General features: G+C 36.9%; 1 protein-coding gene across 1 annotated transcript in view; it reads left to right on the forward strand.

The window, feature by feature from the left end:
* VPS13B (vacuolar protein sorting 13 homolog B) overlaps nt 1-17,831 on the forward strand; it is a gene marked incomplete at its 5' end in the record, with an annotated part of 380,746 nt that overhangs the window by 312,219 nt on the left and 50,696 nt on the right. The window contains 3 exons of the mRNA XM_044421459.1: nt 254-435; nt 3,047-3,396; nt 14,142-14,303. Coding sequence (XP_044277394.1) covers nt 254-435; nt 3,047-3,396; nt 14,142-14,303 — 694 coding nt within the window. The remainder of the gene's footprint in view (nt 1-253; nt 436-3,046; nt 3,397-14,141; nt 14,304-17,831) is intronic.

The raw sequence follows: 17,831 nt of genomic DNA on the forward strand, positions 1-17,831 counted from the left end.
CTAAGTTCTTTCCTAGTTCAGGCATGAATATTTTGGAAAATAATTTAATTCACCCTCCTCAAATTAAAAGAGGTAAATGAGTTGAAGTTGCCACCTCATAAGCTCTACCAAGAAGCAGTGTGTGCCCCGTTGGTTGTAGTTAGTTAAAGTGTTCATGGGCTTCTCAGTGCTTATGCCCAAGGTGCAGCATCATGAAGGTTCAAAGCACCAGGATATGTTGAAAAAACTCTCTCACCATATTTTCCCTCTACAGCTCTGAAAGTGAATCAGGCTCACAAAGTGCTTGTGATCAGCTTGTAACTCCTACTGCATTAGCAGCCTGTACCAGGGTGGATTCATGCTTTACTCCCTGGTTTGTGCCTGCCCTTGGGGTTTCAATCCAGTTTGCTCATTTGGAACTTCACCTTTGCCACCATTTGGATCAGCTGGGCACAGGTATGCATGATATACTCTCAAGAAGGAGACTATAATGGTTGTTTCAGCATTTATTCATCCTTGCCCCACCTGCTTTATATTTGCAGTTTTATTCATTCCTGGAACCATATGCTCAGATAACTTACACCTACTTATCGGTAGCAGGAATGCATAGGGAAGAGAGTGTGTTTCAGTCCAGTAACTGCAGAAGGTGTTGCGTTTTCTAAGCCCTGACTAACAGTCACAAGTGCCCCCCTCACATTATTCCGAACCATCTGATACAAATAGTTCAACTTTTTACAGTTGCTTGCATTCTTGCTCTGCTGCTGAAAGTTTTTACATCCACTTTAGCAAAGATCCTAAAGAAAACTCTAAGCACTGGAAGCTCAGTTGTTAGTCTGAAAGGAAATGGGGAAAGTCCATCTGTTTTTGTTCAGTACTATGCGCTGTTGCATTAATGGCAGTCTTACTCCCAGAAAGCTTGCTATGTTTGTCTGATTTCAAATAATGCTTTCCAGGAAAGATGAACAAATATCTAAGCACGTTGAAAAAGCAAGGCTTCTTACTGGAATAGTATTGTCTTTTTTCTTCTAACAGTAAAATACAGTGAATAACACATTTAAATAAGATTAATATACGCAGGCTTGAAAACAGTGACTTGCACTTCCTTTAGCTCTGTATGAGTCGACACAACCACTTCCATATTTTCGACATTTCAAATGTCAGACAATGAAAAAAGCAAAAGCAGCTTGAACCAAACACAGCTCCTGTTAGCATATGTAATTTCCTTTTTCAGAAAGCATTTTTCTTAGGCTGCTGTTAATTATCCTTGTTTTCTTTGCTGATTTATTCACAGTGGGACAATTAAGTATCCAAAGTTTTGGCTATTACAGACTAGCAGTCACAAAATATTACTGATTTCTAGAATAATGATTTTTTGCAAAATAAAAATGAATTGTTTTATACATTGGGTACCCATTTCTTTAAAATAATGTGTGCATTTTTAAAATTCTGTATGATTCCTTATTGTGTCTCGAACAGTACTGACTCCTGATACCTTGCCTTTATTCACTTGAAAATAGGATATATTTTGTTTTGCCGAGTCTTTTATATGTTCACCAGATGTTGACCCCCACCATTTCCATTCTAATTGAATTTTCCTCAGTTTGCACATATATCTAAACAAACAATATTGATGAGTTTATCTGAAGTATACCTTCAATACTAATTTGGTTTCCAACATTTTTTCCCAACCTCTCTAGTTTACTTTTATCTGAAGTACAGGTTCCTACTTCCCACATGGATAATCTTGATTAGCAATATTTGTCGTTTGGTGGTAATTTATTTTAGTACTGTATTACTGCCACTGTAATCATCACCATCATTAATATCACTGTAGTGGTAGTCTTATTGTAATAACCAATGGCCCATTTAGTGCTGGACCTTGGTACACAAATTTCTACATAACAGATAAAATATGTTCACTACTGCATTTATACCCCAACTTTTTGATACTGTTGCATAAGTTGTGGTTTATAACAAAATGACCTAGGTTTCAGGCCCACAGCACCCAAAAAAATCCTCTAGAGTTTATGAATCATTACCAGGTCATGACCTGTTTTATGACCTGTTTCATAACACCTCCTGTTTGTAAAAATGGATACACAGACGGGAAAGGAGGACATTTAATTCTTGGAAAACGTCTTAGGCAGAATGATTCAGGGAGGGGACAGTAGGAGTTAAAGCATGTATAGGCAAAAGGCCCGCTAATCCAGGAGAGCTAGATACAACCAAGATCATCAGTGCGCTGTTAACTTTATTTCAACAAGAGCCCATGGACAACAGGATGGTGGGGCAGATGGCCATCCAGAGCTTTGGGGCTCCAGCTCTAGTGGGCTCCCGTAACACTACTTCCGCATTATAGAATTCAAAGATATGAACATAGAGTTCCCAGACAGTTCTCATCTATATACTGACCAGACCCTGACCTGTTTTGGTGCTATAAGAATCCTATAACATGTGCCTTTAAACCATGTCTTGGATCTCATGCTTACATTACTACACACAAAAAGCAAAACCTTTAAGGTGTCAAATGGACATGCTTAATATTTGCAATTTAGAGTGAAAAAAAATATATAAAGTGTTTCTGCGGTATGATTCCAAGGCTTAGATAAACATGCCCTCCTTTAGACAGACAAAAGTGTACTATTCCTTTTTTGCATTGAATCTTTAGCAAATAAAATGTTATTCTTCAATATTAGTATTTAAATACACACTCCTATGCATGTTTTGACAGAAAAAAATCTTGCACTTCTCAGCATTCACATGCAGCTGACTGGGGGCTGTAAGACCTTTTTTTTCCTTTCAAAACATGCATTGGATTTGAGCCCAATATTTCAGGTTTGATTTTAATGTCTAGGGTGGTTATGTTGCTTCAAATGAGATAGCGTTTTCATAGAATAGTTACTATTTAAGTTCAACAAGTACATTGTATTTTATTGTAAAAAAATAAATTGATCTGCTCTAGAAAATTTGTGCCTTGATCATTCTATATCTCCTCAACTCTTTCATTCTCCATTTGTATTGTTGTATCTATTTGTATTTGATTCTCCCTCCTTTTTTTCTTCCACAGTGTCACCAAAGTTTCTTCATCCATTTATATCTGATAAAAGTGTGCCTTCTGAACTAGAATATTCAATCATTTCTTTCAAAGACCCACATATATATTTGAGACAGTGGAGTGATGGATCAGTCTTCAAGGAGATCCAGTTCTCTGCTAGGATTGACTGCAAACTTTTAGAATATAGAAATGCAACAATGCAGGCTGTTGTAAAGCCATTTGGCATATTTGGGCAGGTTGCGGTTTCTGGCAATTTAATAGAAAAATTACTAGATGGACATGTGATGGTGGATCCCATATTCATCAGTTTTGGGCAACATACTGTTCACTCTCTGCATAAAACTATTCAAGCTTGGCAACAGGTAAGAAAAACCTTAAAATATGAAATGAAAAACTCCATCTGATTCAAGATTTTATCAATAGCTTAATAGCATGACAAAATGGGATAGAGATAAGCTGACCACCCACAAGCCCTTGCTGCAGTACTACAAATATTATTCAAAGCAAATGGAAAGAGTAGGCATGCAAATAGAATACAGTGAGCCAGTTCACATGTATTGCCAAACCATGATTTAGTGTTTCAAGACCAAACTTTGGGTGTTACTTATTCTTTAGCAGAAACCAAAGTTTTCCTGTAGATCTCAACAAGTAAGCCTGTCACACCAGAAATGTAAATCATTATTTGATTGTGGTTTTAAATTCTTATTGGAGATCAAATGCAAACTATAGTTTGTCAGTTCAGATGTAACAGGACTTAGTTTGCACTAAGCCACTAACTGAATCTGGGGAAAACAGGGATGGGAGAAGGATCATGTAAGCCCATGGGACTTTTTTGATCCTCTAAACCACTGTTTGGATTCAAAAAGTAGAAAGACACTTCCATTCTTACCCCCTAAATGCTCTGGCGGTTCTCACTTAGGCTATAGCCCCATCCCAGGCCTTTCCAGAAGATGTTTTGATCCTCAAAAGCAGGTTTTCAGAGCAGGGGCTATTCTTGCAAAGGGAAGTAATCTGGTTACATGTAGAAATGTTCTCACTTCTTTGGATCCAACCCAAAGGCTTGAAGAGTCAGAATTGTGTCATCTAATCTGACTCACAGTAATTGGTGGCAGGATTGGCTCAGATATATGATGGCAGGTTTTTCATCCCTTCAAGTAGGAGAGTGCAACTCTCTTGGGTAGGACTAAAAGTCTAAGGAAAGTATAGCAAAAGCATTGGGAAATCCAGTCAGTCACTTTGTTACTAACATTTCCCAATAAGAAATTATAAAATTATGGCAGAGAAAGTCAAGTTCCATGAGCCATTTTGGATGGATAAAAGCTTGTGAAGTTGTGAACAGAATCTGACATGATGAATCATTGTAATATACAATAATAGTATTTTGTATGTAATAAAATTCTCTGCTGTATATGATAAGGTACTAAGAACCGCATCATGGTTCTTAGTACCTTATGTGAACCACATTACCAGTATCAAGGTCACATCATGTTACCTTCCCTAATTTCACTAAGGCCATTCACTACATTTTGTGTTGTATTCTCTAGGTGAAAAAGTAGTGATCCAAAACAATCACAGTATGTGCAGATCTTTTCTGTAATTATTCAGTGTCTTAAATTATTCCGGGCTATCCAGACATGCAGGAAAACAGTTCTCTTTACAGTCCAAATACATAAATGAAGTTCTGTGCATTAATTGCCCATCACAAAACTACAATAGTAAAGCTAGAAAAGATAAAACATCTGTTTCATATCAGAGTTTCTTTTTTCAAGGCATTCCATGGTTTTCTTATTGTAAAAGGACGTTCATAAAACAAGAGCTAGTGTGATTTAAATCTTTACAGCTGGTTCAAATATCACTGTGAAAAAAGAGTCTTTGTAGCTCCAATTTCTGCTTTTTGTCATATTTTGAGCAATGTGCTTAACAGAAAACAAGCAAACAGAGTTTTGGATGAGGCCTGTTACGCACGGGCTGGTGGGGCAGCAACTACTGCAAAATGGCCTTCAGAAAGGTTCATTGCTTTGTGCAGTTAAAATGTCTCTCAGACTCCATATACATATAAATAAAATGCAGTGTATAAATATTTAAATGTTTGAGACCACATCAGAGTGTGAATGACTGACTTGGACTACAGGGTGCCTTAAAGGAATATTCTGGCTTGGAAACAACAGAATTGTATATTTGATTAAGTGGAGCCATATGTTGCATAGCAGCGTATTCCTGACAGGTACATTCTGTGAGTAGTTGGGTCTGATTTATACATGGTAGTGGCAATGTTCAAATGGCCCACAGGAGGAGATGCTTCTGTAATTGTTGTTGTAATTTTCTCGTTTCCTCTCATGTCGAGAGCTCTTGCCACCAACTTCTGATGTGGTGGGTGGGTCTCTAGCTCAGAGTGCTCTTGATTAAAAACTCACCCTACTTTTAAATTAGGGGACATCAGACACAAAAGTGGGCTTAGAACTGCTTATTAACGTTAATTGTGAACAACATGTTCCTTATGTGGCTTCCCTTCTGCCACATACCAAAAATTAACTTCCCACTGCTAAGTGTTGTTTGGTGTATCGTGTTCACAATCAACACATAATTCAGAAGAATGCCACCATTAGCTCAATCCTTCACATTTTCTCACTCAGTATCCGAGACAAGTAATTTTGTATACAGTATAGATGAGAGCTGACATATAAAGCATAAAACAATTTGGCCTTACACCTTAAGGTCAAGAGTTCAAGATTAACAGAAGCCTCTGTCAGTATTTGTTTTTCCAAATAAGTAGACTAATTTTTTTCCCTTAAATAATGATGGAAGTTTTAGGAGTAGATTAGGTTTTAAAGACTTCACTAGGCTCTTTGCTTAATAATTCTGGGTCACATGTTCAAATCCCAGGATGATGGATTATTTTTTAATGTTTTAATTCCCTTGCATTGGTGACTGTTTTGCAATCCAAGGTCTCAGTCCCTTGCAAATCTACTTGGAAGCAAGTCTCATTGAACTCAGTAATAGTTATGTCTGAATAAACCTGTATAAGATTGTACTGTTATCTCACAAGAGGTGCAAACCAGCCAAAGCATTTTAATGTGCTGAATTTTAAACATCTGATCAACTGTCCCATTTAAATCAGTTGGACATTAGCATTCTAACTTTAGCCTGATTGTGTTCTACTGGTGATATTAAGATACATTTAAATGCAAAGCTTAGTCACTCATGGTAGAATTCTTGGAGGGTTGTGTTGTTTTGCCAACAAAATTATGCTCCAGTAAAAAACTATTTGCTATCAGATATGTGCAGTTTGAACTGCAGCAACATGTTTTATATGCATGCATACATATATACATGTGTGTGTAAAATTAACATATGCTTAACATGGGAAAAATGTATCAGTTTTTTTAAAAAAATATGTAAGATTATGTAAGTAAAATGAAAATATGTAAAACTGAATCACTTGTACATAGCACTTCTAGTTATTTCTTGAAAAATATAGTCCCTTAAAATAAAGAAATACACTGGAAAATTGCATATTGACTATATTATTTTAAAGGACTATATTTTAAGTACATGTGCATACATGTTTATATTTAAAATAAAGTAAAACTGTAGACTGGGTCAGTTGAGTAAAATACCCTAAGTTAATATCCACTGGATATTCTTTAGGAGAAATGTAAACCATTTTACCAGGACAGTCTTATTAAGTTTTCTCTGAAGTGCCACAGAACTTATTAGTGGTCACTTCTTAAACATAAGGAAATGAAAATCTGACTCAGTCAATTATCTCATTATCACTCTGCCAGGGAGGTTAGGATATTGTAGAAAAGTACAAGCACATGTAAAACAAGGCTATCAGATCATTGTATTCTCTCTCTCTTGACAAAAGTTTGGTCCTTCTTGCTGCTAAGAATGCTTTACACATTACTACATTTATCAACCTGAATCCCAAGCCTATGTCTTAAAATCCAGGTTAATGATCTGAATGTATAGGTGGCATTCCCAAGAAATGATTTGCCTTCAGAACAACCTGGAAAGCCTTGAGCTTTTCTGAGCCATTGAAACTTACGTTCCATACATCTTGATGGGTTTTAGTGATTCAAAAAGCTTGCTATTGTAGTCAATACCTCAAAGACCCCAGAGCTAGTAATCAACATAAAGCTCCAGTTGGTAGTTGGTTTTTCTAGAGGTTTCTCAGAATGAGTACAGGAAAATGACAAGCTAAGGCATGGTGGTCTCTCAGAGTTGCTGGTCAATGCTCTGAACACTCTCTCATTTTGCAGATCCTCTTCTCCCTTCTGGCAGCAAGAATGCAAAAGCAAATGGTCAAGTAAATTTTTTGCATAACGCCCCCTGCATGCCAGAAATAGGCATTTCAGGGCATAGAATGAAAGAGAAGTAGGAAAAGCAGCATGTTCACTTGTTAGTAGTATCCAATTTAAAAGGAACAAGTGCCAGAGACAAAGCCTGTGTGGAAACTGCATTTTTACCCTGAATGCATAAGGACATGCTATATGGTATTCAATGAAGCAGAAAAATCCCTCCTTAATTGCTGAGAGGCTTTCAGTCGTAAGAGTGAAATGGCTGAGACCTGGTAAGTCTTGGAATAAAATCAGCATTGTGTGTTGAGCAAGAATGATCCACACAGACATACAGGAGTGTTCATGCAGCTTCTCTTTCTCCTTACTCTGAGTATAGAGCAAGAACGGCTTTTCATCTTGGTTATCTGCTGGTTTGTTGCTCATTCAAGCCCCTCTTTTGCTTCTCTGTACAATCTGTTCCAACTGAGGAGGGGCTTTCTAAAAATGATACAAGCCTGGCCAGAGGTGACTTAAGAGTCGGTTGACTAAGCAAGTATTCAAACTGGCTAGAGGTTACAAGTTGTTCTAATGGTCACCAATACATCCTTATAGATAAAGTTTGTGTGACTTGTTGAAGAGCCTGCAGAGCAAGGTAAAAAATAGACCACTTATATTGATTCCATCTTGGTGTGTTATGCTGCACACATTAGATGAGTGGAAGAAATGAAAAGTGACTCAGTAAGTTCAGTGAGGAAAGACAGCTTACATCCATACTTGTATCTGCCCTTTTAAGTAGATAAAAGCAAGTACTGTGGTACTCCTTTTTTTTTTTTTTTTTTTGACAGAAAAGTGATTTATTCTTACAAATGCTGCTTTTGGATATTTCAAAGAGGTTTCCATTTCTACATCCTTGACAATGACAACAAAAGGACTTTAGTTTTAATAATTATACAAAATTGTTTTATTACAATATATTTAAACCTTGCAAAAAGCCTGTGTAGATAGGCTAGAAGACTTGCAGTAGGCTTGGCAGCTGATCAGGAATTTGAACAGGGAACTCTTTGTTTGGGTCCAACATGCTGTTTCTTAGACTGCATTGGCAGGAAAAGTTCTGGTTGCTGATCAATACTTGAGTTTTCTGATTTCCAGCATTGTTATTCCTGTGCCTTATTCCATCAATTCCCATTTTAGAGTCCTTGTGTAGCTGATCTCTTGACCTGACTCTAGTATAAAGCCCAGTTTTGTTAAGTTCAGTTTATTTGTTCATAGTAATTAAGGTCCAGCACACATTCACACACCTCCCTGACCGATGCCTTACCAAAGGAGTTGCACTAGCAATATTTTCTCTTTTGTTGCTTAGATGGCAATCCAGTTTCCTGTTATACACAATCATCCCAAATCCTGTGAATCTAAGTTGTATTAAGATGGTTCAAGATCATTCACAATGCCAGTTCATGTCATCAGCTTTTCCTACTTTTTAATCATAGGAGGATAAAATTATTGTCCTTGTGCCTTGAGATTTTCAGTACATGCATTGTGGGCTGTGAACACCCACAAACCTCTCTGACATTTCACCACTTCTTTTGTTCAGGAGCTTAAAAATGCATATTGAAGGTAGATTAGATTACTCTGCCCCATTTCCTCTAGTTCTCCATCTGTTGGAATACTTCAGGGTCTCCTCTCTCGTCATATAGTATAATCAATAAAATATAAGAACACTAGTGAAGGAGAGGGAACTCTGTTTTGACTTCTCAGATTTGATGAGAATATTGGGTTGTATCCAACTATACCCACCACGTAGTCCTCCTTTGGCATAAAGAATATTAGTTTGTTTCTGTGTTGAAGCTTTCTAAAGCAGTTCGGAAAACACTGTAAACATTACCATGCATTTGAGAGCTAGTGTTTTGTAGCAGTTAAGATGTTGAACTGGAGCTGAAGAGATCTTGGTTTTAGTATCTGCTTAGCTGTAAAACTCCCTAGGTAACTTTGTGCCAATAAGTGACTCAGCCTAACCAACCTCATTGGGTTGTTCTGAGGATAACATAGAAAAAAATAGGATCATATAAGCCACCTTGGGTTCCTTGCAAGAGGGAAAAAAGGCAGGGTATTAATGTAAGAAGCAAACAAGTAGACAAAACGATGACAAAGTAACTGTTAATATTATTGGATTTTATCTGGCCAGGGCGGCTTATTTTATACTGTATTTTTGTATTTTTAATTTAATGTTTATATTTTTGATTTATATTATAATTATTTTAACTTATTGTTGTAAGCTGCCCCGAGGCTTCGGCGAATGGGGCGGCATAAAAATGTTTTAATAAATAAAATAAATAATAAAATATAAAACATGGAAAATTGCAATAGAATAAAACTGGAATAAAAACAAAGTAAAAGACAGCAGCAATATGAAATTTTTAAAACACTCTATACTTTAAAAAAAAGACAGACAAAAACCAGAAAGACTAAAAAGCTTTAGCAATTAAAAAAATCTCTCCTGGCACTGAAAAGGTAATAGTGTAATGCCAGGTGTGCCTCTCTACAGTAGGAAGAAAGGAAAGTGAAATCTGGCTGTATTAAATGACTCCTATTATGTATAAAAACAATCACACTTCTCAACACCTTATCCTCATATAGACAAGAAAAAAAAGGATGACTCCCTACTCTAATCATCTTACATTTAAATTCAAAATGTATGTGTTTATTTACATTTGTTATTTAAAATACTTCTTAAGCACATAGATGAATATATCTTAAGCTGGAAAGGTTAAATTAAAAGTAACTAGGCAAGGACCTTGATTTCTACTATGATGATCCCTCCTGTTGTAGCCTCTTCAGAAACAGTTGCTTAACATTTCTGGAGATTATCCTGTTTCCATTCTTTAGATTAGGGACAGCCAACTGCTCTATTACCTGGAACACTCTGTTTTCCAGATTCTGGCCCTGAACCAGAAATGTGGTGCACTTTAAAAGCTGACCTCAGGTCAGAAGTCATCTGGTATATACACATTTGGCACCATCCAGCAGTAAGGCCTTTGCAGTTACATAAGCGCATGCACTGCAGTATAGCATTAAATTTATCTATTACATACTATTAATATGACATAGAAAATATGAGTAATATTGACATGTGGAATCTATTTTTTACATGCTACTGAAAAGACATTTTATTTCCCTTATTTGTGAAATGGTCAGTGACTTCCTCTGTGTTTTGATGTTGGTAGGGTCAAAGGGAACAGTTTTGCACATCACCAATTAGCCTTAGTTTACAGCACAATCCTATAGACATACACACATACACTTTCCCAGAACTAGTTTCCACAGTGCTGAGTGAGGTTTACCCCATATATTGTTTATAGGACTGCAGCTTTTGATACTAAATTTAGCTTTGTAGTTTTAAGTTCAGTGGAGTTTAATCACATATTAAGAATATGTGTAGTTAATAGAAAAGTTTATGGAGCTTTGCATTCTCCACATACATTTTCAATCTATAGCCCATAACCATAAAAACATGTGTTATTTTTCAATTTGGTCCTTGTTGCCGTTGAAACATTCCAAACACATTTAATAAAAAAAATAGCATTTGTATTATTTTCTTCACTTCAATAAACTGACAATAAAACTTCAGATTAATGTATTCCACTAAGATGAGTTTCAACCATCTTGCGATACTAAGCTGCCAGGTTTTCTGGCTGCAGATTTAACAAGAAAATCCATTAGATAACTTCCTTAGGGAGAAAATGCTTTATATATTCTTATCTATGTTTGATTGTAACATACCAAATTCCTCAGATGTTAAATCCGTCTTTTAAAGAAGAGCATTTTATAAATCTTTAACAAGAAAATCCATGTTTGTGGTAGTTCTTTGAGCATGTGGGTATGGCAACGTGACAATATAAAGTCATAGATCCACCATTACAGAAAGCCAAAACAAACTCTGTGCTCTGAAGTGACACCAGGAATGTCAGTGTTGCTTTGCTTTCCCCAGATACTACTGTGCATGGTATATACAGATGCTCTATAGTAATCTCCAGTGCTTATAAAATGTGGATATTTGGTTATTCTTCATTCTCTTTATAGAGCATGTTTATGAAAGTAGGGCCAAATTAAACATTTTAATAATATTAGAACCCATAGCTCTGGAAACCCCAAAGGAAAACTTCTTAATTCCAGCTCTACCTCAGCTACCTCAAGCAACCTTCCCTAGTCTGTGCTAGTGAATTTTGTGTTTGAGTGCATGTGTGTGTGTGCACATGAATATGTATCAACAAATTAATTGGGGAGAGAGGATAAGACTAGGGGTATATAAGCAGCATGGAAGGGTACATAATATGATTCATGCCCTTTCCTCTGATCTTCTATTCTACATCTAGAAAGGAAAATGATGAAGCCAAGGGGAAATGTTGAGAAAGCACAGGAATGTAGTACATTAAAAAAAATAATGGAAAATGGAGTGCACACATTTGGTTATGAAGTCACCATAGAAACCAAGTTTTGCTTGGGGATGTCCAGCCAACCCAAAGGTGTTAGTACACATATATCTAAGGGCAATTTTGTATAACTTTGGAAATTAACAAGAGATCATATACTTTACACACCTAAGAACGGACTATTTGGCCCTTTATGTTTGTCTAAATGAAGTGTTGACAGCAGCAGCTACCAAAATGAACTCTGTGGAAAACTGGTGGCCAAGAAAGAATTGGCTAGCAAGAGAGGCCTGGCCATCTTCCTTACTTTTATATGCTTCTATGAGTTCTCTGGCATTTTGCTGACAGAACCTTGATGTAACAGTAAACAGGGGAAGAGCCTGTCTATTGATGCTAGAAGATGCTATGGGAGAAAGAGGCTCTGGGAAATAAATCCAACTCTGAGGCTGAAGGCCATCATGAAGCTGCTAAGCAATCAGATGTGGAAAAATGGCCAGAGGAGAAATAAAAGTGGCAACATAGTTAAGGAAAACTAAAGAGAATAGACATGTATTTAGTGAGTGTGAAGAAAAGAGCTTCTGTCTGAGTCCATTGACTCAAATGGAAAGCAGTAGAACAAGGTTACATATTACATTATTAGACACGGGATAACTGTGAATTGGCAGTTGGCCTCAGATAGAAAAAACTTACTTAAATGGTAGGAACATGTTGAAAGACATGTGGTAAAATAGCCATTTGTTCTTCCTCTAGCTTCAAATCATTATTGTAACACAAGGTATTGTTGGGATTAATGAACCCTGGGACAGACTTTAAACTGTCTGTCAAGTAAATCATACTGGTGAAAAGATGTCAGTATCCTCTTTGCTCCAGCCTGATCACTCTTAGCCGAAAACAGATCTAGCAGAAATAACCAAAGGAAAAGGATCACCACCATACTGGGAGAAGACAGAACAATATCCTCATTAATTAAAATGAATTTTGAAAGCCTAATGCTTTAAAATATCTGATGTGCATAATGTACTTTAACAATTACCTTCTGGATTTTAGCACTGCTGTCCATGTTTCACCTCCACATGTCCTGCTGCTTATGCATTTTGATATAAGAATATTGTTCCAGAATATTGAAGCATTTCAAAGTGGAGTAAATAGATTATGTAGAAGCGAGTATGTTCTTCATAGATTTTCTCTCAAACTTCAGAGTTTTGTTTGCCCTATTGCAAGAACATTAATTTTCTTGTACTACTCCACAATATTAGTCAAAATATGAGACAAGCCATGCTTGATCAGACCCAGGATGTATCTAGCCTAGCAGTCGGTTTACACAGTGGCTGCCTGTGGAAAACTGACAAGTAGAAGACAAGTATAATAGCACCCTCATGCTCATGTGTCCCATTTATCCACAGCCATTGTTCATGCAACTTTTTCAGAATAATGTTGTGATGGATGCTGCCAGGCAATTTTAACTTTTAAGATAATAATAGGAAGTTTTTATAGAAGAGAATCCAGATGTGTGTGGAACCAGGAATGGTTACTATGGAAGAGAAGAAATTGTTGACAAGCGTCTTATATAAGTTCTAGAATGATCACTGTTTTGCTTTGTTCAAGATACCATGTTTATCTCTCGGGACTTAACAGCACTATCAAATTATCCTTTAGCTACATTAAACTTGCCAACTTTGCATATTGTTTGCACACTGCCTGGCCAACAGCAGACCTAAATATGTTATATTTGCTTATATCAGTTCAACAGAGCATTCTAGAAGCTGTTGCAGGATTAAGCCCAGTACACAGAATAATTTGAAAACAAAATGAGATGGGAGGTTGACATTTGATATTTGACATTTCTGTTTGTAAATAGCGCCTAATTTCTAACAAAGAAGTGCCAGAGACCAGACTGGATAGAAATCAAATTCTGATACTGCTGTTTCACTGTTAGTTTGAAAAAGTTCTCAAAACTACACTTTACTTTTCTAAAACATCATAATACATCTTGAAAAACCAGTTCAGTTGTCTTTGAAGTGGTGATTTTAGTATCATTATGAAGCATGGATAGATTTTGTTTGTATATATTCAATCTCTTCAAGCTGTTCTCCTGTACACTTGTCTGTTTTATGAATGATCCTTAGTTTCCAACACATGCTAATTCGGCACAAATAATCTTTCAACATTGTGACTTCATTGTCATTTAGGTTGCTTGTGGTTTACAGTTCAGGGAGCATAAATGAAGCAATATTTTGGGGACCCATAAATGCTTTGCCATTTATGATATGGAAAGAAACTTTGTAGGAAAAGCTTGTGACGGGAGATTTTTGGTGCAGAAACATTTGCCACTGGGCAGACAGCTGCCAAACATCTTGCAATTAATCTGATGCTTGTTTGGCTTTCATATCCTTTTCCTTTCAGAACCAGTGCCCTGAGGCAGAAGAGTTGGTCTTCAGCCATTTTGTAATCTGTAATGACACACAGGAGACACTGCGGTTTGGCCAGGTGGACACTGACGAAAATGTTTTGCTGGCTAGCCTCCACAGTCACCAGTACAGCTGGCGCTCTCACAAGTCCCCACAGGTATGTCAGGAAAAAGCCTTACAAGTGCAGCAATTGTTAAATCTGGGTGGTGTTTTAATACTTGATTCTGGTTTTTTATTCATGTGTTCAGCTATCTTTAACTTTCCAGATTCCAGCTGGAGTTGCACACTTTAGCTACAAGAGACACAAGAGATAAACAAAAAGGCTGAGAAAAGCCAGAACTGTTTAGATTTGATTCCAGTTTGGAATTGTACACCCACACCCTTTCCAATTTTTTAAAACAAAAACAACAACAAAAAAGTTCAGGCTTCTAAACCAAAGTACAGCAATAACTTGTCAGGTTTAAAGGGGAAAATCCTCTTCAACATTTGGGATGTTAATCCTAACACCAAGGGCACAAAGCTTCTGTTGAAATGAAGGCATACATTTGGAATTAGCATCGCTGAAGTTGAAGGACAAACCGCAAAATGGGATCTTGGGAAGAATGTCATGCACGACATCTGCTTTTCCCATCATTAAGAATGCTGACAGTGTCCATAATTCCTATGGGAATCATAGAAATCTGCATGAGATTATTCTGTATGCAAGTTCTTAATAAGCATTTACATATAATGGAAGCTGCATGTAGCTTCACGGTGTGTGTGTGTGTATGTGCACGTGTGTACATGCATGCAGTGAAAAAAATCTCATGTGGAAACATGAAGTAATAGAGCCCCTGCATGGGTTTTACAGTTAATTTTTCCCAAAAGCTTCTTTTGTTTATTCAGTGTCATGAAATGCTTCTAAGAAAGCAAACACATTTAGCATTTGCTTTAGTCTTTGTGCTTCTCCGTTTCACCTGTGCAGGAACAACAAGAAATACATGTTGCTAAGATCACTGCAATATGCTATTCAATACAGGCAGAAAGAAATACACAATGTGGTTGTGAATGTGGTTGTGGGAAGGTTGCAGGGTCTGAATAGCAGCTGTGAAGAACAACCAGGTTACCAGTTCTTCAGTCTTGCATTACATTGCTGGTGCTGCTTTTTCAGAATAGTCTGGGCTGAAAACTAGGAACATTACACAGAATCAGATCTTGGTCCATTTACATCAGTACTGTTATGACTGACTGGTGGTAGCCTTCTAGAGATTCAGGCCACATTACTTCCTAGCCCTGCCTGAAGAAGTCAGGTATTTAATATGGGGACAAATTCTTATGTGGCGATGGTTGGAAACCTTTTCAACTGGTTAGGCTTCCTTAAATTAACCATTTTGTTCAAGGGTTGTAGTTGTGTTCAGGCATTTAATTGAACATGGGAGGGCTTTAAGTAAAGGGTCAGGGCTGGGCACGTTGACTTGACCCACTTCACTTCAGACCTTGCCATGTTAGCTGGCAAAATCTGAAAAGGAAATCTGCTCATATTTGCTTAAATACACATAAACCTCTTCACACAATTCTTGCCTTATCGTGGTTTTCAACTGCATGGAGAATTCTTCTTATGCTCAGCTCTGTACCTAGTTAAGCCCTCATGTGTTTAGGGAATACCTGAATTTAGCTTTGTCTATCTTAGTAATCTGTGATACTGAAGGTGATGCCCTGAGCTATTGAAGTTGTTTGACTGAAGTTGTCTTTCAAGGAACAGCTTGTCTTCCCTGCTTTTTCTCCATACTTCTCAGATTTTTGAATCCAAAATTTCTCTTCCAGGTGTTTATATATTTTGAAAGATGAAAATATGTTCAATGATCTACATTTATTCATGAAAATTCACTTAAGTTTTGCATGCCGTATTGCTTGATTTGTAGTCACACTGTGAGGTGTGTCAGCAATATCTGATTGAGAGCCATTGTGATCCAGTTTATAACAATTTGAACTAGGGTCTTGTGAGACTCGAACTCATTTCTCCCTCAGCCCTGGAGAATTACTGTCAGCCTTGGTTCTCAAGAATGCATGGCTTGTAGCTGAAGCAGAGAGGAGAAACTAACTAACTAAACAAACCCAGGTCAGCAGTAGAGCAGTCTTTGTCACTAACAGGACAGCAGGGCTTGGCTCTTTGAAACTTTGTTTCTTGGGACAAAGTTTCTGGCATGCACTGAGCTCTGTTGAATGTCCCCCAAGCCTTGTAATACTATCTATATTATCATTGTTCTATTGACATTGTATTTCCTCTCCCAGGAGTTTAGAGATGGAAGCAAACCATTTGGTTTACTTAACATACCAATATCATGGGGGCTTTTCACACTTAATGCTGCAAAACTCTTAAACCCAATCTTTGTGGCTAATTTTAAACAAGCAATCATGTCACTGTGTTCATTGGAAAGAACCCTGAACAACTCACTACCTTGTCATCTTAGATAAGTGAAGCTCTGTTTTTAACTCTGCATCTAAATGTTTCAAGTGGGTGTGTTTATAAACAATATGTATGAGCACAACTTCATTAGGACTTCAGCCTCTTGTGTATGTTAATATTGTGGCATGTTCTAACTTGCTTCAGTGCTGGAATGGTTCTTGAGGAACTCGTTATCCAAAGGTCAGAATAGTGCCCAAGCACGGACAAGCCACACAAGTGTCAGATTAATGGAATGTTGGATGACTTCATAGTTTTGAAACTGTTTCATTCCTCATGATAATTCTCATCTTGCCAAGTTAGTGAATTTTAAGAACTCTGAGAGCAGATTGTAAGATAAATGTGAAATATGAAATAATCCATACTTTCAGAGTCAGGGACTTTCCTCTAGGCATTAGTTCATACTTGACTTGCTTGACTCTCACTTGGGGATAAAATGAGTTAGGACAAGGTCTCAGATACCACATTCCCTTACTGGGAAAGAAAACCCAATTGCAGAACTTTGGCCAGCTCAGATTTCTTGTTACACAGGCACTAAGCAGCAGCGGTTGCCATAAAATACTTTATTTAACCTTTGCAAAAATGTTTTTTTTAAGTATGGCAAGGCAGTTCAGTTAAATGAAAATAAATAGTGTTCAAAGGATTGGGTTTCATTAACATTCATATCATTTAAAGTCCTAATTTTTCTTTCACTGATTAAGGTCGAGGAGAGGTGTTGTAATTGCCCATTTAAAATACATAATAAAAATAAATGAAAGAAGTCTTAAAATTCTTTTGGTTTTGCTGTGGTGGTATGAAGTTTAAACCTCAAAATGCATTTTCTTCAGATGTAAATTTGTACAAAGAACTGAATTGTTAGATTTAAAGTAAACCCTTTATTAAATAGTTACCTTACAATAGCAATAAATAAAAGCTGCATTTTAGTCTCTCTCTTTTTAGAAACCTTCTAAAGAACTCAATGAGTATGAGGAGTGTTTAAAAGCCAGAAATGTCTCAGAATTATCCCTTCTCCTTCATCCTTCCTGCTCCATAGAAGTCCTACTGTAAAATATCTCATTACATTTAGTTAAGATTTCATTTCATGGGGAAATTATTTATCTGATACACTTTTTTCCTTGACTTGCATTTTCATAAATTCTTGAGTTTTTTTGAGTTCAAGCACTTCAGTCTATGCTTCTGCTCAGCTCTGCATTTGGGAAACAATGACTCACTAGCTATGACTCTTATCTAGGACATCATACG

Source organism: Varanus komodoensis, unplaced genomic scaffold (genome assembly GCF_004798865.1).
Source record: "Varanus komodoensis strain SLA01 unplaced genomic scaffold, ASM479886v1 scaffold12, whole genome shotgun sequence".
Lineage (NCBI taxonomy): Eukaryota > Metazoa > Chordata > Lepidosauria > Squamata > Varanidae > Varanus > Varanus komodoensis.